At 41.1% G+C, this 27,409-nt stretch overlaps 1 protein-coding gene across 2 annotated transcripts in view; it reads left to right on the top strand.

Moving 5' to 3' along the window:
* Positions 1-27,409, top strand: part of stx1a (syntaxin 1A (brain)) — a 436,006-nt gene that overhangs the window by 108,375 nt on the left and 300,222 nt on the right. The window contains exon 1 of one of the 2 annotated variants that reach the window (XM_034168313.1): positions 13,588-13,675. The exons of the other annotated variant lie outside the window; for it this stretch is intronic. Coding sequence (XP_034024204.1) covers positions 13,640-13,675 — 36 coding nt within the window. The 5' untranslated portion in view covers positions 13,588-13,639. Of the gene's footprint in view, positions 1-13,587; positions 13,676-27,409 lie in introns of those variants that run through there. 2 annotated transcript variants of the gene reach the window in all.

Below are 27,409 nucleotides of genomic sequence, written 5' to 3'. Positions count from 1 at the left end.
AGTATTCCTTCCACCGTCCGACAACATCCCCAATCGGGGTCAACAGCTCCCCAGTCTAAGGCACACCTGTGCACTAATCAATCAATCAATCAATCAATTTTTTTTTATATAGCGCCAAATCACAACAAACAGTTGCCCCAAGGCGCTTTATATTGTAAGGCAAGGCCATACAATAATTATGTAAAACCCCAACGGTCAAAACGACCCCCTGTGAGCAAGCACTTGGCTACAGTGGGAAGGAAAAACTCCCTTTTAACAGGAAGAAACCTCCAGCCGAACCAGGCTCAGGGAGGGGCAGTCTTCTGCTGGGACTGGTTGGGGCTGTCTAATCAGCATCTTGATATGGCACACCTGTGAGGTGGGATGGATTATCTCAGCAAAGGAGAAGTGCTCACTATCACAGATTTAGACTGGTTTGTGAACAATATTTGAGGGAAATGGTGATATTGTGTATGTGGAAAAAGTTTTAGATCTTTGAGTTCATCTCATACAAAATGGGAGCGAAACCAAAAGTGTTGCGTTTATATTTTTGTTGAGTGTATATATCTAAAGACTTGTAATGTTGGTTGTATTGATTAATCAAACAAAATGCTTTGCATATAATTATTCCATTTTACTGACACGTGTTCCTCCTGATGTGTGTTTAAGTGTGATTTTTCTGCATTATCAATATGTTGATGTTGAAGTATTTTGTTTATCCAAAGGATGTGTCTGACTATTAATAATGTGTATCCATTCGAGTGTCTCAGAACAGATAATATGTCAAAATAGTTAATGTGTTTAAATAATTGAATCATTTGTGTCTACACTGTGACCACATGAAGTTTTCTGTGAGATTACACACCCTAAATGGGCAGAGTTTGATGATGTCAGTCCCCCTTAAAAAGTTAGAACAGAGCCCTTCTCTCTCCCCTTCTCTTCTGTTTTGGCTCTTCCAGCTTCCTCTTCTCTCTTCCTTTCTTAAAGCTTAATTTTTATTTTTGGGTCAACAAAGCCCAATGCTAAGCTAAGATAGCTAAAGCTACCAGGTGGCTTCATTCATTCATCCTTTATTCTTCGAAAAACAAAATTTTAACCTGACGCTTTAAAGTCCGTCAAGTCTTGAATTTTTAAGAGAACTTCCGAGCTGAACTTTTCAAAATAATAGCGAAATTACAGGAAAGCAACTTTTCCTTTTTGAAATTTTCCAACGTTTTTAAAGTTTTAACAAAGACTTTTAATCTGGCTCCAACAAACTTTTTAAAAGCTACCAGAAACCATTTTCAACAAACACCTTCCCCCTCTGGGTTCCTGCAAGCTGACGACAGTGCTGATTTCAAACCATCAGCCAACCTGTCGGTAAAGCCAGCCACAAGCCTTTGGGATCGCCTGGGGAGACCGCTGAGTTAACCCCTTAACCCAAGTGAGCACGACGGACAGACCAATCCCTCCGAACCACTTCTTCAATGTGTCCGCTAAGTGACCCAGTTAAAGGTTCCAGGAAAAGCACCTGGAACACAGACAATCAGACACCACAAATTGTGTCTGATTGTCTGATTGACTGAGTGTCTGATTGTGAACTCTGGGGACACAGAAGCCAGTGCTGTTAAGGTGCTAAAGGCAGGTGGAGATAGATTGGGTTTTTGTTGCCCGGGTGGAGGGGGGCGGGTGTTTATGAGAGTAGATCTGTGCGTGTGTGTGTGTGTGTGTGTGTGTGTGTGTGTGTGTGTGTGTGTGTGTGTGTGTGTGTGTGTGTGTGTGTGTGTCCATGGGTGTTTGCAGTATATATGGTCCAGGGGAAGAAGCTGTTTGTTAGTTGAGAGGGAGTGCCAAGATGGCACCGTTGTATGTGGCCTGCCATCGGCACTCACTTCATTTGATGTTGTTTTTACAGTTTCCGCATTTTGTTGTGGAGAATGTGTCACCGCTCCTAGTGTATGATCACCAGACTCTCATCGGCGTTCATGCTTCTCTGGGGAAACTGGCTGTCGTTGGCCATGACAAACTGCCAGGGACGCCGCCGCCTGTCCTGGTGTCCGTACCTGACTTTCTGCAGTGGCCGCTTGACGTGTTACCTCGGTGTCTGCGCCACAGGGGAGGTGGGAAGAGAGGAGGAGTCCGGGGTTGGTTCAGAGTGTACCTGGCTTCTTCCTGCAAACACGCTCCTAGGCATTTCTTGGTCAGGTTATTCACACCATATGACTGGTATGACATGTGGGTGTTCCCTGGCATTTGGCTATTGGTAGCTCCGGCCGGTGATCCAGGATGCCGGGTCTCTACTTCACATCGCCATCCTGTGAGGACCTGCAGATGGCGCCATGCAGGAGAATCTCTGCACACTCAGTCATGTTTCCCAGCAGACTGACATGCACCCACTTCGCTCATCAACACCCGATCACTGACAAGAAAGACTTTCATTTTGAATGACCTTTTCTCCAGTCATTGTGGACTTTCTCCTGTTAACGGAGACCTGGCTGAAACCAGGTGAAAATAGTGCCTTTTTTGAGCTCTTCCCCCCGGCTGTTTATTTTTTAGCTCCCCGCGAGCATCAGGTTGAGGCGGTGGTCTGCACACTGTTTTCTAAGAGAACTTTAACTGCCGATTATTATCTCCTAATGATTACTCCACTTTTGAATTTCAGCTGTTTGTGGTGGAGTTTGCCTGACCCATGCTCTATGCTGTTATTTATCGTCCACAAAATTTAATAAGGATTTTATTCTGGGGTTTTCTGAGCTTTTAGCAGATTTTATCCCAAAATATGACAAACCTTTGGTCTATGGTGATTTTAATATTCATATTTTTTTTGTCCCTCTAATCAGCTGGCTGATGATTTTAAAAGCCTTTTGAAGTCTTTTGGTGTAAGACAAGTTGTGGATGGACAACACATAATCCTGGACACAGCCACGAATGCCACGAAGAATACATTCTTGGCCGCTGATCACGAATGCGACGATCTGAGGCAGAGGCATCAGGTGTTCTCAGGAACCACACATGTTGCTGGAGAATTATCAGGAACCGTTACACACGGTCAAGAATAATGTTCCACGCTGTTGCTCGCTGTTCCGCGCTATTGTGCATAACAGTACATCATTATGTTCTGTCACATTGTGAATGAGGCGAATTGTCTCACACACACCCATATTTATCCTACTATCAGCTGCTGAACAATTCAGATCCCTCCAGTTTGCTCCTCAAAATCTAGATTAATCCACAGCAGAAGAACTTTGTGATTGCATGCTTAGTTGGGCTCTGTGCCATGGAGTGGCACAGAGAGGAGAAGATGGAGAGAGCCAGATGTGTGGCTCCACGTGGCTCTCATCTTGCTCATTTTCCCAAACATCAGGCACAGCAGCAGCAGGTGGAACACCTGCAGGAGTGCGCTGAGGACCATTGGAACAAGACTTTTAGCCGACTTGGCATCACTGTCCTTCTTATGCAAACTGCAGCAATGAAACTGAATGCGGTGCAGCAGGGTGTAATTGTGCGCACATCAGAGAAGAACGCTGTCATGCTCTATTAAGGATCACCACTAATCAAGACAGATCAACACGCTCATTTGCGACCTCCACGACATGAGGTGAAATGAGGGTGGTGCTTGACATTTGCGGAAGATTTTTTTGACAGTTGAAGAATATCACGCACCAACATGCACTATTAAGAAACCTATTCAGATGCATTAAGTCACCTTAAGAATGTCAGGAATGTTCCAAGAATGACGCAAATATGACATTCGTAACACGTCCTGCCTATGTGTAAACGTGGCATTCAGATCACTTTCCTGTTAACTTTGAATTTCTTGCTCCTCCATCTGCTGGCAAGCCACTTGTTCCTGCCTTTCACCGCTGTTTGGTCACCTCCTCGACGGCAGGGGAATTTGCTGCTGCCTTCATGGACTCTCAGTTTTATGCTGTGAATGGACTGGTTTCTCTATTACTCCCAGAAAACATCCTCTCTTCTTTCCACTCCACATGCACAGTAATTTTGGACTCTGTTGCACCGATGCGCTGCAAATCCAGTAAATCAAAATCCGACCCTTGGTTAAATGCCATGACCCGTGACCTCAGGCAACGTTGCAGACTGGCAGAGAGAAGGTGGAAAAAAGGACAAATTACGGGTGTCTCTGGGTGTTCTGGGGACACTCTGACTACCAGAAGGCCATGAAGGAAGCAAAAGCACAATATCTATCTCATATTATTTCTAGCAGTTGTCATTGTCCTGGTATGTTATTTCAGACTATAAACTCAGTTGGGAATCCATGCACCTCTGTTTTGATGGATGTTACAACCACAACCTGTGAGGAGTTTCTTCAGTTTTTTTTATTCACAAAATAGCATCAGTTAGACAGAAGGCTGATCAGAACTGTAATGCCATGTTCACACCGGACGCTACGTGACGACACAAATTCGCATCCCTCGCCTGGCGATGGACGCGCCACCATTGCCCAGCGTGTCGCTCTGCTTGAGCCGTGTTCACACCGGATGCCACGCAATGCCACAAATTCATCATTTTTTGCAGGAGCTGCGTCTGGATGACAGCCGCTTTCAGCGGTACTTCCGCCTCTCCAGGACCCAGTTTGAGGACCTCCTGTCCCGTGTGCGTGTGCACATGTGAACAAAGAAAAAAAAAACTGGCTGCTGCTGCTGCAGTTCCTTGCTCTCCCATCAAACTCTGTCATAATTGTGTTGTAAACCAGTCACCATTTGTTTTATTATACATCTGTGTAGTTAATAAAATTATCTTCAGGGACGATTCGTTCGTGTGCGCATGTATGAACGAAAAAAAAAAACTGGCTGCTGCTGCAGTTCATCGCTCTTCTCTCCAACTCTGTCATAATTGTGTTAAATAAATAAAGGACAAAAGGGACATAAATCCTGCTCACAGGCTGATTGCCAGAGACAGGACATGTCCACATCAAGTGTAAACTCCAGACATCTCCACGTCACTACATATACAGTCCCTGATTGGGCATCGCGGCACGACAAGACAAAAAAGTTCAGATTTTTCAACTTGGGGAAGAGGGCGACGCGACGCGATACAACGCGATATTGCGCCACAAACATGCCAGTCGCTCAAAATTGCTTTATTCACGTCGCTTTATTCGCATTCATCGCGTCGCATTGCGTGCCTTGGACTTCTGTGGCACCACAATGCGTCCTTCTATAGGGATTACATGGCAACCTCTCGCCGCCGTCGCTCGTGTGGCATCTGGTGTGAACGCGGCATAATGTTGAATTGTCTGTTACTCGTGCACATTCTGCTGTGCTCAATCAGTTTGAACCCATTTCTTTTTCATCCCTTGGCGAAGTTGTGAAACACACAAAACCTACAAGTTGTCCTTTAGATGTTGTTCCAGCTAAGGTGTTGAAGGAGGTTTTTAATACTGTTGGGGCAGGTCTCCTAACTTTTATCAACGCTTTTGTTTAAGGTTTTAGAAAAGGTTGTCGTTATACAGTTACCATCATTTTTAGAAGACAATCACATCTTTGAAAAATTCTAATCCGGGTTTAGCTCACGACACAGCACTGAGTCTGCACTTTTAAAAGTTCATAAGGACATCACTTTATCGGTGGATACAGGGAATCCTGCTGTGCTGGTTCTGTTGGACCTCACAGTAGCTTTTGATACTGGGGATCATACAGTACTTGTTTCCCAGTTAGAACATTTTATTGGCATTCAAGGTACTATACTTAAGTGGTTTAGATCATATGTGGCTGAAAGGAGATTTTCTGTTATAATTGGTGACTTCTTCTCATCAACTGCTCCTCTCTGTTGTGGAGTGCCACAGGGTTCTATTCTTGGGCCTATTCTATTTTCTTTGTACATTTTGCCATTGGGGTCAGTTATAGTTCAGCACAACCTGTCCTTCCATTGCTATACGGATGATCTGCAAACTTATTAGGCTATGAGGACTAATGGGAGTGATGCATTGTCATCATTATTTAATTGTGTTCATGATGTAAAGCAATGGCTGTACCAAAACTTCCTTTTCCTGAAAGATGGTAAAACTGAGATCATTGTGTTGAGCGTTCTGGCAAACCAAATATGGTAACACCAAACTTTGGTGCTATGGCTATGTTATGGTATGGTTATGTAAAACCACCTGTCAAGAATTTGGGAGTAATATTTGACAGCTTTTTGAAGTTTGATCAACAGTTTTTTTTTCCAGCTTCATCCTCTGTTTAAAGTAAAGCACTTCCTCAGTAGACGGCCATTCATGTGTTCATTAGCTCTAGACTTGATTATTGTAATGCACTTTATTCTAGCATTAGTCAGTCTTCTCTTGCACGTTTCCACTTGGTGCAGAATGCTGCTGCTTATCTTTTAAGAAACACTTTTAGACGTGAGCATATTACACCTGTCCTGTATTCACTCCACTGGCTTCCAGTTCATTTTAGAATTGATTTTAAGATTTTAATGTTTGTTTTTAAAGCCATTTATGTCCTTGCACCTCCTTACCTGTCTGAAATTTTAACTATGCGCACTTACAGTAGGACATTACGGGCATCTGGCCAGCTTTACTTAGTTGTTCCAAGGTCAAAATATAAATTCTGGGGTGATCGTGGTTTTGCGGGAGCCGATCCCAGATTGTGGAACAAGCTACCTCTCGAATTAAGCCGTGGTCACAATGCGCCGTACTTGCACGTGCGTGCAGTCTACTTGCAAAAACATGGGCTAAAATTTGGAGATCCGTACGTCGTAAGTACTGCCTCAGTACGAATTTAGGAGCACGCAGACACACACAGACACGCTGTAGAGGTTTTAGTGCATGCAGAACTTTCGCTGCGTTCAGGCTGCGGCTTCACCAGCAGTATAGATGACACATGTTGTGAGTACTGCCTCAGTACGGATTCAAAGCAGCACATTTTCATTCAATTACTATTGAATTAACCAAATCCATACGGAGGCAGTATGGATTACGGCACTCACCACATACCGACAGACTTGCATGCACGACGCAGCTTCTCACTTGAACTTGGACTTTATTTCCAAACTTCAGCAACACAGACACTCCACAGCTTCAGTCTGATAACTAGCTGTAACTTTTCGAGGCAAGTAAACACTCGTACAACTGACCGCTGCAGGCTGGACATGCTCATGCATCGCCGATGCCGAAAAACACCTGCCACTCCGGTCCCGCTCATAAAAAAGAAAAGTGACCCCACACACACACTGCTTTATTGTCAACTCTCTTTATCCTTACACTCCTAGAGACGTGCGTTGAACGTACTCCCTCCCTCCTCTTGCTACTGCCTCCATACGTTTTCACAAAAACGTAGTGGCTGTGGCATCCCCAGAAAACGTACAGCGAAAAAAAACGCACGGTGGGTTGTGACTGGGCTTTATGCACTGTTGCTGACCTAGCACTTTTTAAGTCTAAGCTACTAAAGACTTAATTATGTAAGCTGGCTTTTAACACTTAGTGGGGAGGTGAACATGTTCTGTTTTTATGTACTGTTTTAAATTTGATTGTATATGTGTTTTATTTTACTATTAAGTACTTTGGACACCATCTGGTGCTGTAAAGCACTTTATAAATAAAAGTTGATTGATTGATTGATTGGGTCTGCTGGTGTGGTACTTTGTTGACCTATAGTGTCTCCTGGAGGGCAACAGATCAAACAGGGGGTATAGGCAAGGTGTGATGAGTCTCCTGTGATGGCCTTGGCTCTCCAAAGGCAACAGAATGTGGTGATGTTTTCCAGGCTGGGCAGAGGGCAGCAGATGATCTATAGGGCAATCTTTATGACCCTCTGCACCGCCTTCATGTCTTCAGCTGTGGAGCCTGGGTAGAACACACCCAGACAGTATGTCAGTATGCTCTCCACTTTAATTGAATAGAAAAAAACTTTTTAGTAAAATGGGAGTGTTTGAGCATTTCAAATTTAAATTTCTGTTCACAAAATGGTAATACAATGACAAAAATCTTTTTTTTTTTTTTTATCAAAATGCTACGGTGCCCAAATCTTTTGCACAGTACTGTAAATCTGATGTTGGCCAGCAGTTGACAGTGGATGATACAATCATCCAACTGTCCAGCCCTGCTGCACATATAACTTGAATAAAAACAAAGAAAAGAATTTCTGTATATCAATACAAAACACAATCTAGTCTAAAACAGAACCCTGAAATACCTCAGATTTCATACAGAAAATTTGTAAGTAGTGTACTAAAAATATATACAAGACACAGTGTGTTCGGTTGGATAAAATTTATGCCACCCAAAAAAAGGTTAAAAAGAAACTAGAGCACTGTGCTCATAGAGTGCAAACCTCCGCCACTTTCCAGTTTCCACTTCCGCAATTTTTACCGTGGAAAAAATTTTCTGTCAAAATCTTGTTAGAAGTTAGAAGTGGCTTTTTATAAGCAAAACTATATATCAAAAGTGCTTTTCAATATCAAATATCTGCTAAATCCGCAATACGGATCAGATGCGGTGATGCAGATCAAACTTAGTCTATTCATTGACAGTGCCAGTTTGCACCTCTTTGTCACAAATGACAGTGACTGAGGCACTTTTGATCATGATATAATGCAAAATGTACACCAAATGGTCTTTTCAATATTGAATTCAAACATTCTTAGATCTTGATTGATGACGTTTTCATCTTGGCTGCTTAACCTAAGGGCCCCTTCACACATAGTGCGAATTTGGTCGATTTGTGCATAAAGTGCACATGAAGCAGGAATCGTATACAAAACGTGTAGAATCGTAGCTGCTTCTAACACCTCGTACACTTGTTGCAACAGCTGTTTGCGCACACCAGCGGCTGAAAGACAGAGTGTGCTCTATGCAAGCCCATCGAACCCTCTCACAGCAGGTGTCGGCCAAATTCCAGGTGACACACATGAATATGTTTTTTTTCCCTGTCTGCATATACAGTAATGGTAAATGCCACACTGGCAGAACCATTTATGTACATTAATACACATATATGCAATTTATTCTTGCAAGACAGAAGGTATGTAGTGCGTGAGTGAACCTGGTGTGCGGGTGTGACCCTCATCCGCCCTTCCTGATCAGCCTACAGCATCCTACTCAAGGCCAACCAACAACTTCTATCATGAAGGGCCGACCACCAAAACAACACAAACACAGACAAGAATGAAAGATAAGTGGTGAAGACAATAACTTTGAAGTGATGAGAAGTGAGACACCAAGGAGAACGGCCCCAACCATACAACTTACCAGGATAAACAACCACACATGAAGTAGTGACAACAACAATCTGTTGTCTAATTAGTGAGCATGTATACCCTAATCTAGGACACCAGAGTCTTGACTCCTTTGAGAGCACCGAAAACCGAATTATGGTGACGGCCACAAACACAATCACGACTTGCCGCCAGACCAGGTTGGGTGGGCCAAGACAAAAGTACAGAACTTTACCATATGTCGTGGACCACTCTGGCACGTCAGAAGCCATACCGCTTGCAGGATGCAGGGCCCCGGGGGAAACCTGGAGAAAAAGGGCAGCGTTAGGGCACAGGGGCCAGGAAGGGCAGCCACAAGAGCCACCGGGGCAGCACGACAAACCACCAGGGGAATGGCCCGGCAGCGCCGAAACGCACCTCCCACACAGAGGCACCGTTCACATGGCATCGTTCACATGGCACTTTAAAAATTTGTGGCCCTTTGTACTATCATCACGAAAACAGTCTGCAGACAATCACTATCGAGGTGGATGCGAAATTTGTCTTAAGTGCCCCATGACTGTGAAGTTGCCGAGTGCACATGTGGGCATGCCAGAGTGTCGGCTCCCCCCACAACACGTGTGCATGTGCTTCACCCCCCCCCAACGCATCTGTGCATGTGGTTCACCACCCCTCAGGTGAGGCATCTCTCCTCTGATCACAGAGTGACATGTTGTTCTGTGCTCAGACAGGACAGGGGGCGTGGCTGGCTGCCCACAGCTGTCTCCGGTTCTGGACATCACAGCTGCAGCACACATCCCGTGTTTTGACGGACACGCGTGTGTGTGCTTGTGTGGAAATACATAAAAACATATATCACTTTTGTGATGGGAGGAGAAACAGGCCATCAGTCCATTTGGACATGTAGCAGGCAATCTGAATGTCATGTCTGACAGGACACGCATGTCGGGCTGTGAGAGCTGTGAGCAACGCGCCGCAGGACCAGGACAAGCCAACAGTATGACAGATACTGTTGTGTGGGGCGCCAGAAGAGGAGGTACTGCTGGCCCACCACCAGAGGGCGCCCTGCCTGAAGTGCGGGCTTTAGGCACGAGAGGGCGCTGCCGCCACGGACACAGCCGGGGGTGACAGCTGTCACTCATTATCTCATGACAGCTATCACCCATCTACGCTTCATCATACTACTCCATAAAACCCGGGCGTCATCTCCACCTCATTGCCGAGATATCATCTACCTGTGAAGGTAATTCTCTGCTAAACTGAAAACACTGACTAATAGTCTGAACTTCTTTGCAGCTGTTTTCCTGTAAGTGTTTCTTTATCTGTGGGATTGGCGTTTGGTGTGATCAGCGACGGCTTCACTTCACACTCCAACCAGATATGTGGTTAACAGGAGCTGCACGAGTGTGTGATTAGAGGTGGAGGTGAGTTTCCACCTTCTGACTGTTTTTGTTACTGGGTGTGCACACACCCACATCTCACTGTTTGTGCTCCTCACCAGCAGTACCAGATCCGACAGTCGGGGACGGTGATCACCTGGGAATTCGGGACTTGGCGGCTCCAGTATTCACCAGGTTCGGTGGCGGCGGAAATCGTGTGGTTCCGGCTCTTCTCAGGACAGACGTCTTCTATCCTCGAGCCTGCCCACACGTCACCTTTGTGTATTGACTGCTATCATATTCTGAGATTGTCTGTATAGTCGTTGTGCACATTCACAACATTAAATTGTTACCTTTTGGCTCATCTATTGACCATTCATTTGCGCCCCCTGTTGTGGGTCCGTGTCACTACACTCTCCCCAACAAATACGCCAATTTCAGTCACATATCAGCAGAAATACGCCGTACCAAACACCGTTTGGTCAGTTATCACAGCACTTTTTTCTTTTTTTAGAAAATGTGTTTATCTGCTTGTTGATTTTAGCCATTTCACACTCCTGTTACAAGACAGTGATTGTAGCACAGTTGTAAAGTTTCCATCTGCTAATCAGAGAGTGTGGGTTCCAATACCATGGCATTTTTCTTTATTTAACCAGGGTTATTTAACCGCGGGGTTCTCTATTGCATCCCCTTTTATGTGTTATTTATATCAACCCAGTGATATTCACTAATTATACAGCTGGCTCTTATTTTATTTTCCTCCACATCAGCAGTGCGATGTGGTGCACTTTGTCCCGTGGAACACAGTGCGAGCAGCTGTGTTCCTGCTCGAAAGAAACCGTCGCTTGCACAAACCATCGTACCAGGATCATGCATGCCTGCCCGTCGGTGCAATTCTTCGTGGTTCGCTCATACGAGCTGTTTTACCGTGAGTCGTCCTGAACTGTACATATTCACACTATGTGTGAAGGGGCCCTAAATTCTCATTGCCAACCTTTGATCCTGATTGCTGTTGTTGAATATTCATTTTTGATCAAGTCCTTAGATTATGATTGCTGAGCTTTGATCCTTATTGCTGTACGTTGATCCTATTTGCTGCTTTGACTCCTTGGTGGAGGCAATGTTTTTGTTGCTATTTCTCTGTTGGGCTTTGATGCTGTAAATGATATAGATAATCTTGATTCCAGGATCAAAGGAATTTGGATGAAGGGTCCATTATCAAAGTTCAAAGATTAAAAAAACAAAAGCTAAATCCACCTCTTGATCTGGATCTGGATAAACTCTTCCTTCACCCAAAGCCTAATTGTCTCGCAAATTTCATTGAACTCCATTCATATCCTCTTGACATACCTGACTGACAAACACACAAAAATATAACCTACTCAACGGCAGTAATATCAGTCAACTGTCCACAGAAAAGCTGCACAGTCAACTGCCCAAGTACTTTTGGTTCCTTAAATACAGCACCACCTTAATTGTTACTGCTTTTAACCCTCTGGGGCCGACGCCGTCGTATACGATAGCTAAGACCAAGCTTTACTAAATTCTAAATAACTTTTTAATGATATGAGATAGAAACTTACTTTTTTTTGCTGAAAAGTTAACTCCGCAGACTTTCGAGCCAGCCATTGGCCATCTTTGTACTCCTCATAGAAGCTCTGTGATGACGTGCGCAATGTGAGTGTCCAGTCGGAATTGGTTCACCGTCACATGGTTTTCCAAAACCCAATCGTAGGGCAAATTTACCTCACATGAAAAGCCAAAGATCGTTTTCAGGAGTGATGTGTTACTAGTTGGCCTGTTTGAATAGCTCCCTGGGTACTCCAATGAGTACATACTATCAGTGCATACTCAGTGTGCCCTGCGCCATTACGCACAGCGATCAGTGAAAGCAGGAGCAGACGGAGAGCCTCTGATGAAAATCTCACGTGCTTAAACAAAGAGTGTGCATCTATCAGGATTGCTCCACTAGTTTGCATGTGAATGTTACTGGATAACTCTGTTGCTTTCTCTGCATAAAGCATGCTTTACCATATCAATGGACAACAAAACGCATAGACCATTTTGTATATATTGTTCAAAATGTGCATTTGTGTTTATTGTTTGAACCTTTTTGCTGTACAGTCATTCACACAAGACCTCAAATTACCTTTATGAAGTGTCAAAAGAGTTGTTTATTATAGTTTGCTGTGTGTTTTGAATAAATGTGTGTGGAAAATTATTTTTCGCTTTATTTTTTCCTTGCCTATTTTTGATTGTAACCCTTTATTACACTTATAAAACACAACAAAAACATATATATTCTGAAAGCACAGGTTGTCCTGAAAAAAAGAGACATAAAACTTGATTTTGGGATGCAGGGAGAGCTGTTAATAGCAATAATAAAACATTTATGCCAGGCGAGTGAACTGTCCAAAAAATGCCCTCGGACCCCAGAGGGTTTAACTCATTTGGATAAAACTGGCCACAACATAAAGCTGACAGTATACGGCACAGGTTCATTATTTACTCCAATAATCTGTGGTAAAACACTAAACTGAGAAGAACTCCGTCAGTGTCCAGATATTTCTGAACCTACGGTCACATGAACTTACGGTCACTGTACATGCTGTTATATGTGTGATAGGCAGAGATTTATAGTAGTCAGGGTTACTTTACCCCAAAGTCTTAAATAATGGCCTATCCATCACTCTTTTGTATTGTGTGTAGAAGTTTGAGGGGAAAAAATGAATTTCATCCATTTTGGTATAAGGCTGTAACATAAAAAAGTGAAACACTGTGAGTATTTTCCTGGATGCACTGTATATTGATACATTACTGATAGAATTACAACATGTTTGCAAACAGCGTTTGCTTTTTCTCTCACAGTGGCCCAAGGTTGCATGTTTTATTCTGCACCTGACTTGTGATATATTGAAACTGTTTTCCTTTATATTCTTTTTGGTTCATGATGCATCATCTGACCCAGAAGTATGAATGAAAAAAAATCAACAAATTCTGACACATTTCAAGCAAATTTTATCAGTGTGCACTCTCCCAAATTATCCAAATAAATAAAAATATCTCCCTGTGAACTATGTGTGCAGGGAAAGGAGACGGCAGAAGAGGAAGATGAAGTCGCCGTGGGTATGGAGAAAGGCTTCATGGATGAGTTCTTTGAACAGGTGTGTTTTGGTCCCCTCTGCCATTCACTGGAGTTTTACAGTCCTGTTCTCAGTCTCTGTCTTTCTCAGTGTGTATTGTTCCTATTCACCCTTTTAACAGGCTCACATTACACTAGTTATGTGCCATCCACGGTTGGGTAGTAACAAATGATATGTAATTGGGTTTAATAAATCAGATTTTAACTGTAATTACCTATTTCATTGAAAAAAATGTGTAACATTTAAGTTACATTGTTAAGGATTATTAGGGTTGGGTATCGAGAACCGGTTCTTTTCGAGTATCGTTAAGAAATGATTCGATCCACCGATATCAACAGCCTTTTTGCTTAACGATTCCCTTATCGGTCCTTCAGAGCAGCCATTGTTTTTGAGGGTGTTTGTTGGGAAAATGATCATTCCTGTACATTGATTACAGACCCTGTAGCGGCTCTGTAATCAACCGTTTCTGCAGCGCGACACCACTTTGAAGCGTGAACCAATGAAGCAATGCTTCGATTGACTAGCTCTTTGGTTCTTTGATTCGTTGCTCTTCAGAAAGAGCAAGTCCGCTTCTTAACCCCTCTCAAAGCCATTAAAATATCGTGAGTCACTTTTGTGTGGATTAAAGTCACTAACTGGGACTCTTGTCTTGTTGCAGTCAAGAAACAAGAATTGTCCTCTGTTCTGTTGGCACAGCTCCAAACGCTGCGCCGCTCTCTGCTGAGACGGAGTCCGGTCGGAATTAATAACTTCAAAACGAATTGCTGCTTTAAATAAAATGACACCTCTTACAAATGTTGTAATACAGACAAGAAACTAAAATTGACTAAAACTTTTTTCCTCCCAAAATGAGACAACCTGCATTCTTTATAAATTACATCCTGACATGCAGCACAGCCAGCTGCAAGAGCTCAGCCCAGAGGTGTGGCAAGATAGTCATGCCATTAATGTCTGAAAGGAAATGCTTTTGACAAAAACTACAGATTTTGTTTATTTCTATTCATGTCCAGAGATCAAGGATCCACCATGTAGAGTTTATTATGTCCAGAGTTTAAGGATCCAGTGACCAATTTCTTATTTATTTACTTTAAGACTCAATAAATTGTTGTTCAATTTCAATTTAATCGGCTTATAAAGTGTCAAATCACAACAAAAGCTGTCTCAAGGCACCTCACATAGAACAGTTCAACATAAAAAATTAAAATAAATAAATAAAAATTAAAAATTTCAAATACATAATTAAAAACAGACGTAAAAGAATAAAACTGATAAAAAATAAAAAGAACTATTCATAAGAAAGAGAATAAAAATAGGCTTTAAGTCTTGACTTAAAAATGTCCACAGACTCTGACTGCCTCACGGTCGCAGGAAGACCGTTTCACAGAGCGGGTGCACGATAAGAAAAAGCTCTTTGACCCGCTGACATAGAAAACCTGTAAAGCCTACTTTCAGTACACAAAAAAAAATCACAAGAGGTATTGATAAGGGAATTGATAAGGAATCGGATTGATAAGCGGAATCGATAATGGTATCGATATCAATAAAATCTTATCGATACCTATCTCTAAAGATTATTTGATTTTATTATCATCATTAAAATATGCTAATTTTAAAGTTATGGAACCTTATCCAATGAACCAATACTATTAATTCCTCAACTAGAAGTGAAATAAAACCAACTCATCCCATGTAGCCACTGGAGGTCAATCTTCAAACAATAATTTGTCTTTTTTTTAAGACTAATTGCAATGCTTGAAAGTGAAGGAAGAAACTGGACACAAGGCTGAGGACTCAAGCAACAGGATTGATCTCTGAAACTTGGAAAACAGCTTTTGATTCTTGACAATATTATTTTGAGTTTAAACATTTTGAATTTACATGTTGAGTGCAATTTGTGGGATTAGTTTTGAAGGAGAAAAACAGACATTTTCAGATAATTGAAAGAGATATATTCTAAGATATTTTATTTTTAATTCACAATTTCATTCATAATTTGAGATAACAATGGGGAAAGAAACAAAAGAATATTTGTGGTTGTGTCCATTTGTTTTCATATTATGTGCCTCATTGTTTTAGAAATTGATTTTGAAGTAATCCAGAAGTGTTCAGATTGCATTACTGTGTTATAACCCAATTAATTATGTTTCTAATTGCAAAAATGGTCATGTAATTTGTATTGTAACTCTGGTGCATCTTCCTTTTACAGTACAACACAACTGAGTGTGTAGTTTCTTACTTCAGCTTAGGAAGCCAAACCAACAAACCAGCCAAGCTGAGGTCCAGGAACCCTGATACATGTGTAATTTTCTATTTTGGCAAAGCATTGGCCAGCTTTCACACTCAGACATTGAGGGGATTTACTGATCACATATATCGAGAATAGGTGGAGGGTGACCATTAATTGGAGTAAGCGGTTGAAGATTATGAAGGGTCAAAGTGATCAAAATTAATTGAAATATTGAATGTGGTAAATATGAACGCAGTAAAACATAGATTGTGGTAAAAATGAAAGCAGTAAAACTTTGAATGTGGTGAAAATGAAAGCAGTAAAACAATTAACGTGGTTAAAAGTGAAAGCAGTAAATATTGAATGTGGTTAAAAAATCAAAAGGGTAAAACTGGACCTGATAAAAATGGAAGGTGTGAAGTACTAAACATGAAAATGAGTGACGTAAAAAACATCTGATTAATACTGCCCCTTGGAAAATTAGAATCGTTAAATTTGGATGCCATTAAAATCACATTATGGTAAATATTAATCTTATAAATATTATGTCTTAAAAATATAACATTGGCTAATTTAATTCACTGCCTCGATTTTAGTACCGCTACTTTACCCACTTCAGTTGTATCATTTGCTGTACTCGATTTAATGTTGAATGTTTTCATTCACTGCCTCAATTTTAGCAGGTCCGCTTTACTGACTTCAGTTTTATCATTCACCGCGTCGACTGTGCAAATTTGCTCACTTCCGCTGGATTGGAATACGGCAGCAGCCACCGTTGCGACAGTGGAAATTTGTAGTCCAGACAGGGGCGGATCTAGAGATAAATTCATGGGGTGGCAAGCAGGGACAGCCACTATTATGTGGGGTGGCAATGTAATGTTTATGTATTATGCTATTATAGGTCAGGAATCTGGATTATAGCGTCACGAGTCCAAGTTTCATATAGCCTAGAACAGCGGCCCGCAAGCTTTTTGCGCCACGGACCAATTTTCATGTAACGTTAAAACAACATTTTTGCAGACCAATATAGAAAAACTATAAAAAAAAATGTGTGTAAAAAATGCGTGAGTGGAATGGTAATTTCAAGCGCTCCAATGGGCGTCATAGATCTGTAAATTGTGTTTTCATGATCACAAAATGAACATTGCTGTAGTAGTGCAGCAGATAACTAAAACAACAAATGAACTAATATTTATTTTCAGATATGGAGACATCCTGGAGGTGACCTCTAATGAGCTACAGGGGTCAATAAAGAATTACACAGGGGTCAAAATATAAAAATTCTCCAATCATGTTGAAAAATATACCACACTATTTGTGTGATCATAAGGATTCCAAAAATGTATAGTTGGGGCTATCCATGACTGAATGTTCTGGAGTTATGGGGTAAAAACAGCAAAAATGATGACAAAGGTCAGTTTCAGTTTGTACAAGGGTGAAAAGTTAAAGTTACTTCAGTTTTGGTAAAAAGTGATGCAAATTATTGGTTGAGTGAATAGGATTAATAAATGGAATAGTTTTGACTATGTCGAATGCTTGGTCTCCAAAGTAAAGGTCAAACAAGGTTGACGTCCATTGGATTCTATGACATGTGACATATGTTACCTCGTAACATGATAACTTAGTGTGACAGATGGTGCAAACTATTCCTTTTTAAAATACTATTAACTAAACCAAGATTTTGCATAATTTTTTACCAAAATTGGAGCAAGTTTAACATTTGACCCCTATACAAACTGAAACTGACCTTTGTCACCATATTTGCTGTTTTTACCCCATAACTCCAGAACATTCAGTCATAGATAGTCCAAACTATACCTTTTTGAAAGCTGTGTAATCAGATAAATAATGTGGTATACTTTTCAATATTATTGGAGCATTGTGAAAGTTTGACTCCTGTGTAATTCTTTATTGACCCCTGTAGCTCATTAGAGGTCAGCTCCAGGATGCCTCCATATCTGAAAATAAATATTAGTTCATTTAGAGTATTTGTGCCACATTTCATGCTTTTATCACAAACTGAATGATTGTTATGGAAATTTTAGGGCAATTCTACGGTAACGGAATTACAATATGACCTAATCTGTAGTCGTTAGATGCAGTATGTCCAGATTTTGCTGCTGTTGTAATTCCGTTACCATAGAATTGCCCTTTAGCTAAGCTGCACCACTATAGTAGAAAACAACATATTTAATCAAATGACAGCAGAGAAGCTGTATGAGTCTTACCTGAGCTGAAGACTCACAGAAACACACCTCAAGGGTGTCTGTCCTCTGTCCATCCTTCTGTCCTCTCCTCACACCCTCTTCTCTTGTTTCCAATGTTCCTCTAAATCCACAACAAAGTGTTTTCTCCCCTCAGCAATAAAAAAGTGCTCCACTGTCACGTGACGAATCCCTAATATCTATGAGAGACACAAGTAAAGCTGAAGTCTAGCTACAAAGAAAGTTTTGCCGGCTGATGTGACCAGTGTTGACGTCCGTCCTTGTTTTCAGTTCACCTGAAACGACGAGGGAAACAAGAGGTTCCGCCCCAATAAAAATACCACTGAAAAGTTATTCCTCATTGTTTATTAATTTATACTTGGTGAATGTATCAATTTTATATTTCTTTCTCCGCAAAGTTTTCCTGGCAGCCGTGTGTGCTGGCGTGTCGTCGTGTCTTTTAGGGAAAGTTCGCCGTCACAACAGGGGTGGGTGTGTGTGTGTGGGGGGGGGGGGGGGGCAGGGAAAGCGCGAAGCGCAGCTTGTGCTGCATTCAAGGGCGCTCAGAGAGCACAGTTTGCGCCGGTTAAAGTCATTCGCGAGGTCCCTTTTTTGAAAAAAAATGTCACCCACTTCTGATTGGGGTGGCAACTGGGGTGGCCAGAGCTATTTTTAGGGTGGCAGTTGCCACCCCATGCCACCCCAGTAGATCCGCCCCTGAGTCCACAGCCACTGCGCATGTCCCTGACCGCGGGGTGGCGCCATTGGGAGTTGCAGGCGAAGAGCGCCCAAATGACGTATATGATGATAATATATATGAAAAAAATCTTCACACATCAAAGCTCTTGCTTTCCTCTACTGGTGGTTGGCTCTCACTGCGGTATTGTATCACTTCCTGTTTCGGAGCACAGCGGTGTTTTGCTGTATCTGTTAGCTGTTTAATCTGCGCAGTTAGATTGATCTAGATAACTAGATAACGATTTGTTTCACAGTGTAATCTTCACGTGCCTTAACTAAAGCACTCCCTCTGCTGAATCACCTCTAAATTATTTACACATTATTCACTTTGTGTGTTTTTAGGAATCCGCTAGCTTAGCGCAGCTACTAGCTCTTAGCCGGTTTAGCATGGCGGCTTCTCCTGTCTCTCCCGCACTTTTCTGCTCTGGGTGTGAAATGTTTAGTTATTCCTCGGCCTCCTTTAGCAGTAATGGTACTTGTAATAAGTGTAGCTTATTCGTAGCTTTGGAGGCCAGGCTGGGCAAATTGGAGACTCGGCTCCGCACCTTGGAAAATCCTACAGCTAGCCAGGCCCCTGTAGTCAGTGCGGACCAAGGTAGCTTAACCACCGTTAGTTCCCCTCTGGCAGATCCCGAGCAGCTGGGAAAGCAGGCCGACTGGGTGACTGTGAGGAGGAAGCGTAGCCCTAAACAGAAGCCCCGTGTACACCGCCAACCCGTTCACATTTCTAACCGTTTTTTTCCCACTCGGCGACACACCCACCGAGGATCAAAAGTTATTGGCGACTCTGTTTTGAGAAATGTGAAGTTAGCGACACCAGCAACCATAGTCAATTGTCTTCCGGGGGCCAGAGCAGGGGACATTGAAGGAATTGGATTGTAATTCACGTCGGCAGTAATGACACCCGGTTACGCCAATCGGAGGTCACTAAAATTAACATTGAATCGGTGTGTAACTTTGCAAAAACAATGTCGGACTCTGTAGTTTTCTCTGGGCCCCTCCCCAATCGGACCGGGAGTGACATGTTTAGCCGCATGTTCTCCCTGAATTGCTGGCTGTCTGAGTGGTGTCCAAAAAATGAGGTGGGCTTCATAGATAATTGGCAAAGCTTCTGGGGAAAACCTGGTGTTGTTAGGAGAGACGGCATCCATCCCACTTTGGATGGAGCAGCTCTCATTTCTAGAAATCTGGCCAATTTTCTTAAACCCTCCAAACCGTGACTATCCAGGGTTGGGACCAGGAAGCAGAGTTGTAGTCTTACACACCTCTCTGCAGCTTCTCTCCCCCTGCCATCCCCTCATTACCCCATCCCCGCAGAGACGGTGCCTGCTCCCAGACCACCAACAACCAGTAGAAATCTATTTAAGCATAAAAATTCAAAAAGAAAAAATAATATAGCACCTTCAACTGCACCACAGACTAAAACAGTTAAATGTGGTCTATTAAACATTAGATCTCTCTCTTCTAAGTCCCTGTTAGTAAATGATATAATAATTGATCAACATATTGATTTATTCTGCCTTACAGAAACCTGGTTACAGCAGGATGAATATGTTAGTTTAAATGAGTCAACACCCCCGAGTCACACTAACTAACTGCCAGAACGCTCGTAGCACGGGCCGAGGCAGAGGATTACGTTACTGTGAGTTTCTCTGTGAATTTTCAGACCTTTTGTCTGACTTAGTGCTTGGCTCAGATAAGATCATTATAGTGGGCGATTTTAATATCCACACAGATGCTGAGAATGACAGCCTCAACACTGCATTTAATCTATTATTAGACTCAATTGGCTTTGCTCAAAATGTAAATGAGTCCACCCACCACTTTAATCATATCTTAGATCTTGTTCTGACTTATAGTATGGAAATCGAAGACTTAACAGTATTCCCTGAAAACTCCCTTCTGTCTGATGATTTCTTAATAACATTTACATTTACTCTGATGGACTACCCAGCAGTGGGGAATAAGTTTCATTACACTAGAAGTCTTTCAGAAAGCTCTGTAACTACGTTTAAGGATATGATTCCTTCTTTATGTTCTCTAATGCCATATACCAACACAGGGCAGAGTAGCTACCTAAACTCTGTAAGTGAGATAGAGTATCTCGTCAATAGTTTTACATCCTCATTGAAGACAACTTTGGATGCTGTAGCTCCTCTGAAAAAGAGAGCCTTAAATCAGAAGTGCCTGACTCTGTGGTATAACTCACAAACTCGCAGCTTAAAGCAAATAACCCATAAGTTGGAGAGGAAGTGGCGTCTCACTAATTTAGAAGATCTTCACTTAGCCTGGAAAAAGAGTCTGTTGTTCTATAAAAAAGCCCTCCGTAAGCTAGGACATCTTACTACTCATCACTAATTGAAGAAAATAAGAACAACCCCAGGTTTCTTTTCAGCACTGTAGCCAGGCTGACAGAGTCAGAGCTCTATTGAGCCGAGTATTCCTTTAACTTTAACTAGTAATGACTTCATGACTTTCTTTGCTAATAAAATTTTAACTATTAGAGAAAAAATTACTCATAACCATCCCAAAGACGTATCGTTATCTTTGGCTGCTTTCAGTGATGCCGGTATTTGGTTAGACTCTTTCTCTCTGATTGTTCTGTCTGAGTTATTTTCATTAGTTACTTCCTCCAAACCATCAACATGTCTATTAGACCCCATTCCTACCAGGCTGCTCAAGGAAGCCCTACCATTAATTAATGCTTCGATCTTAAATATGATCAATCTATCTTTATTACTTGGCTATGTACCACAGGCTTTTAAGGTGGCAGTAATTAAACCATTACTTAAAAAGCCATCACTTGACCCAGCTATCTTAGCTAATTATAGGCCAATCTCCAACCTTCCTTTTCTCTCAAAAATTCTTGAAAGGGTAGTTGTAAAACAGCTAACTGATCATCTGCAGAGGAATGGTCTATTTGAAGAGTTTCAGTCAGGTTTTAGAATTCATCATAGTACAGAAACAGCATTAGTGAAGGTTACAAATGATCTTCTTGTGGCCTCAGACAGTGGACTCATTTCTGTGCTTGTTCTGTTAGACCTCAGTGCTGCTTTTGATACTGTTGACCATAAAATTTTATTACAGAGATTAGAGCATGCCATAGGTATTAAAGGCACTGCGCTGCGGTGGTTTGAATCATATTTATCTAATAGATTACAATTTGTTCATGTAAATGGGGAATCTTCTTCACAGACTAAGGTTAATTATGGAGTTCCACAAGGTTCTGTGCTAGGACCAATTTTATTCACTTTATACATGTTTCCCTTAGGCAGTATTATTAGAAAGCATTGCTTAAATTTTCATTGTTACGCAGATGATACCCAGCTTTATCTATCCATGAAGCCAGAGGACACACACCAATTAGCTAAACTGCAGGATTGTCTTACAGACATAAAGACATGGATGACCTCTAATTTCCTGCTTTTAAACTCAGATAAAACTGAAGTTATTGTACTTGGCTCCACAAATCTTAGAAACACGGTGTCTAACCAGATCCTTACTCTGGATGGCATTACCCTGACCTCTAGTAATACTGTGAGAAATCTTGGAGTCATTTTGATCAGGATATGTCATTCAATGAGCATATTAAACAAATATGTAGGACTGCTTTTTTGCATTTGCGCAATATCTCTAAAATTAGAAAGGTCTTGTCTCAGAGTGATGCTGAAAAACTAATTCATGCATTTATTTCCTCTAGGCTGGACTATTGTAATTCATTATTATCAGGTTGTCCTAAAAGTTCCCTGAAAAGCCTTCAGTTAATTCAAAATGCTGCAGCTAGAGTACTGACGGGGACTAGAAGGAGAGAGCATATCTCACCCATATTGGCCTCTCTTCATTGGCTTCCTGTTAATTCTAGAATAGAATTTAAAATTCTTCTTCTTACTTATATGGTTTTGAATAATCAGGTCCCATCTTATTGTAGGGACCTCATAGTACCATATCACCCCAATAGAGTGCTTCGCTCTCAGACTGCAGGCTTACTTGTAGTTCCTAGGGTTTTTAAGAGTAGAATGGGAGGCAGAGCCTTCAGCTTTCAGGCTCCTCTCCTCTGGAACCAGCTCCCAATTCGGATTAGGGAGACAGACACCCTCTCTACTTTTAAGATTAAGCTTAAAACTTTCCTTTTTGCTAAAGCTTATAGTTAGGGCTGGATCAGTTGACCCTGAACCATCCCTTAGTTATGCTGCTATAGACTTAGACTGCTGGGGGGTTCCCATGATGCACTGAGTGTTTCTTTCTCTTTTTGCTCTGTATGCACCACTCTGCATTTAATCATTAGTGACTGATCTCTGCTCTCTTCCACAGCATGTCTTTTTCCTGGTTCTCTCCCTCAGCCCCAACCAGTCCAGCAGAAGACTGCCCCTCCCTGAGCCTGGTTCTGCTGGAGGTTTCTTCCTGTTAAAAGGGAGTTTTTCCTTCCCACTGTCGCCAAGTGCTTGCTCACAGGGGGTCGTTTTGACCGTTGGGGTTTTTCCGTAATTATTGTATGGCCTTGCCTTACAATATAAAGACCCTTGGGGCAACTGTTTGTTGTGATTTGGCGCTATATAAATAAAATTGATTTGATTTGATTTGATTTATACGCGACACAAACATAAACAATGGCGGATTCCGTGTGTTTGCTGCTCCGTGAGTTTTTAAGAGAAAGTTGCTGGCGACGAAACACGCTTGAAAAGTACAGAAGACTTTGGGAATTCATACAACAATATGAAGACGAGAAGATATGAGCTGCTAGAGACGAAGAGACAAAGCATGATGGTAAGCTAATCGTTAGCTCATAAATAAGTAATAACTGCAGGCTGTCGCTGTTAAGTATTAAAATTGTGGTTGTCAAAATAAAGCGTTAATTTAGATTAATTAATTACAGCACCTGTCACACTTTGCTCCATTTTGTTTAGACGTCAGTGACTTGGTCTGTAAATGAAGACGTTTCTGAGAGCAATAAATGTGTTAGATGTCAAAGTTTTTATACTGAAGTAACTTGCTTTGATAACTATTGTTAAAAATCAAATGTGGGAGTTTGTGCGTTTACTGACGTTCATACAGAAAATGTTAATTCGGTTTTAATGACCGTTAATTAACGTCGTCACTGAAAACGCATTAAAAACGTTTGATTTGTTTTTCATCCAGATGTTAATGTTCAATGGACAAATTTAAATATGAAATCTCATAAGATAATTATTAAAGGCGTCATATTGTGCAGAAAGAATCAGCTTCCAAACTCCCACAATTCTGTTTTTATATGCATTCTTTATAATACAGCCTTTTATTGTCATTGTACACATAAATACAATGAAATTTGTCTGCATTTAACCCATCCAAATTACAGTTAGACACTTCTCCCAATTTAAGATCAATTTACAGCTTAATACCTGCTTGATGTGTAACAGAAATAACCCACACCCTGTTTACCAGATTATTAAATGCCCCAAACACACACATATTTTTTTAAATATACCTGCAATTAAATGATTCATTTAGATTAACTAATCACAAACCCTGTAATCAATTACATCTTTTTTTTAATAACCTGACAGCAGTAATTAAAATATGTATGCTGTATGTGTGTGTTTCAGATGGTTTTCTCAGACACACCGCTGCAAAAGTTCATGCCATGGAATGGGATACCTGTCATTTGCCTACACGTCATACACCGGTTATGTTTCACTGTGAATTTTGAATAAACATTTGTACTTTTTGCTAAAATTTCTCCACTTTTGTGTAACATTAATTTGATTTGTAAAAGTTACCAAGGTTTACGGATTTAAATTAAATGCTAACAGTTTGAAAAGCTGTTTAAGCAAAATCCAGTAGTAAAATAAGTTTTACATTTAATGGTGTCATAAATGTAAATGGAAGTAAACAGACAGTAAAACTGGTTGTTCAAAATATATGAATAAATTACTTCTGGTTTGGTATAAGTCATCCAGCAGAATTATACACCACAGTACAATAGTTTGTGGTAAAGTGTTACATCACATCAAACACTAAACCTAGTATAGCCAGAATTCCTTGATGTAATAGTGCTATCACTGAAGTGACTAAACCTTTTCATGTTGAATACCATTTGCTAAAATCTCAGACATGATTATTCCAGCATCTTTGTAAAGATTTAGCCAGGTGTAATGTGCAGTGTCTTCTGGAGTAGCAAATCCCAAATTAAAATTCTTAGAAATGAACCATCATCGTACCAAAACGTCAATGACAAAATGTTTTTTACTGTTGACTCAGCCAGAAATGACAAATTATGATACAATTACATAAGTCAAAATGTTTACTGCAACTAAAAGAAGAGCAAATTACCCCCCCAAATAAATAAATACATTAATCTGTGCAACACAAACTATACAAAAGTTCCATGTGTCTATAGTGCTGGGGTGGGGGCGCAGGACACACACCCCGGTCATGCATCGCGTGGATAAGCTCGCCCAGCACGTCAAGGATTGCCCGATTAAACGCAGCTTCCACCTCCGTTGCTTCTTCGAGGATCAGTCGGATGTGTCGATCACACCGAACCCAGTTCAGCTTCAACCTCAACATCGCTGGATGGACAGATTCTCCTGCTGGAACAGGCTCCTTTTACTCTTGCCTGGACAATAATGAAGGTAGAAATGGGAAGTGATTAACAAAAGCAAGTTTAAAAAAATTATATATATATATATATATATAAGGGCTGGGCAACGTTAACGCGCTAACGTTGCGTTAATTATTGAGGTCATTATCGCCGACAATTTTGTTCCTCCCCTTAACGCTGCGGTTTTTTGTTTTTTTTTAGCCTTTTATGACTGTTGCTCGTTGCCTTTTATTTTGAAAGTGTCGGTCGGGGGCGAGCTTATGCTGCTGCTTCCTGCTGATAGCTGAGTTCACACAGAAAACGACACAAGGATCGAGAAAAGTACAGGCTATGCAATGCACAACAAAACAAAATGCAGAAAGACGCCGAACTTTTGACATTTTCGGTACAAAGTTCTACAGGATCAGGCCCGGATCCAGACCGGTTTGGACCGATGCAGCTGCATTGGTCAATTTTTTTTTTTTACGCATCGTTCATCATCGGTAAAAAAAAAATCTTGAATAATCTCGAATAGCCGAACGTGTCCCCGTGGTGAACACAGCCTTTCAGTGGTTTTCATGTCAACCTATAGTCCGTAAATTATACGGATTTTTCCGAGTTTCAGAGTCATACGGACGTACAAATAAAGTCGGATATTCAGGGTTTGGTCTGTAATAAACTATTTCTGCAGCGCGGGTCCACTTTGAAACCATGAACCATTGAAGCAATGCTTCGATCCAGTAGCTCGTTGGTTCTTTGATTCACTGCTCTTCAGAAACGGCAAGCCGCTTCTTAACCCCTCGCAAAGCCATTAAAATATCGTCAGTTACTTTTGTGTGGATTCACTAACTGGGACTCTTGTCTTGTTGCTGTCAAGAAACGAGAATCGTCCTCTGTTCCGTTCACACAGCTCGAAACGCTGCACGGCTGAGACAGTGTCCGGTCGGAATTAATAACTTCAAAATGAATCGCTGCTTTAAATAAAATGACACCTCTTTCCAAATGTAATACAGACAAGAAACTACAATCGACTATAATATTTTTTTTTTTTCCTCCCAAAATGAAACGTGCTGTATTTTCTGTTCAAATTACATCCTGAAGTGAAGCACAGCACCTGTAAGAGCTGAGCTCAGATATATGGAAACACATTCATGCCAATGTCTGAAAGGAAATGCTTTTGACAAAAACTACAGATTTTGTTTATTCCTATTTATGTCCAGAGATCAAGGATTCACCATGTAGAGTTCATTATGTACAAAGTTTAAGGATCCAGTGACCAAATTCATATTTATTTACTTTAAGACTCAATAAAATGTTCAATTTCAATTCAATTTAATCGGCTTATAAAGTGCCAAATCATAACAAAATCTAAATATACTAAAACAAATACATCACAATTGTACACATATCAAATTGTGGTATGTGTACAGTTGTGACGTATTTGTTTTAGTACATTTAGTCATGGACATGAATATTGTTATTTTGATATGAAACAGGATAACAAATGACCTGCCAGTGGTTTTATATTTGATTTCATTAGTGTGTTTCAGTTGAAATTTACATTTTCAAATATATGCAATGTTCATTTACATTTTCAAATAAAACTGTGCTTTTAAGCGGCTTTTGAATTCATTTTTGGGTTTCACATATACCATGCGATTAATCATGATTAATCACAGAAAGTCATTGAGTTAATGCGATTAAGATTTTTTATGTTTGCCCACCCCTAATATATATATATATACACACACACACACACACACACACACACACACACACACACACACACACACACACACGCATACATAGAGTGATTACCCCCCCCCCCCCCCCCCCCAAAAAAAATAAGAATTGTAATGAAAAAAAAAGTTTCAGTTTCTATATGATCATTCTCCAGACTTTCAGTTATCTTGGTCACTTTGCATAAAAGTTATGTTTTTTCAAAATTTTGCTCTAACAAATCAGATCATTTGGAGCAGAATTTGAAAGAGCCTGACTTTTATGCAAAGCAACTAAGATAACTGAAA

This window comes from Thalassophryne amazonica, chromosome 4 (assembly GCF_902500255.1).
Source record: "Thalassophryne amazonica chromosome 4, fThaAma1.1, whole genome shotgun sequence".
Classification (NCBI taxonomy): domain Eukaryota; kingdom Metazoa; phylum Chordata; class Actinopteri; order Batrachoidiformes; family Batrachoididae; genus Thalassophryne; species Thalassophryne amazonica.
This window is presented reverse-complemented; position numbering and strand designations above follow the sequence as displayed.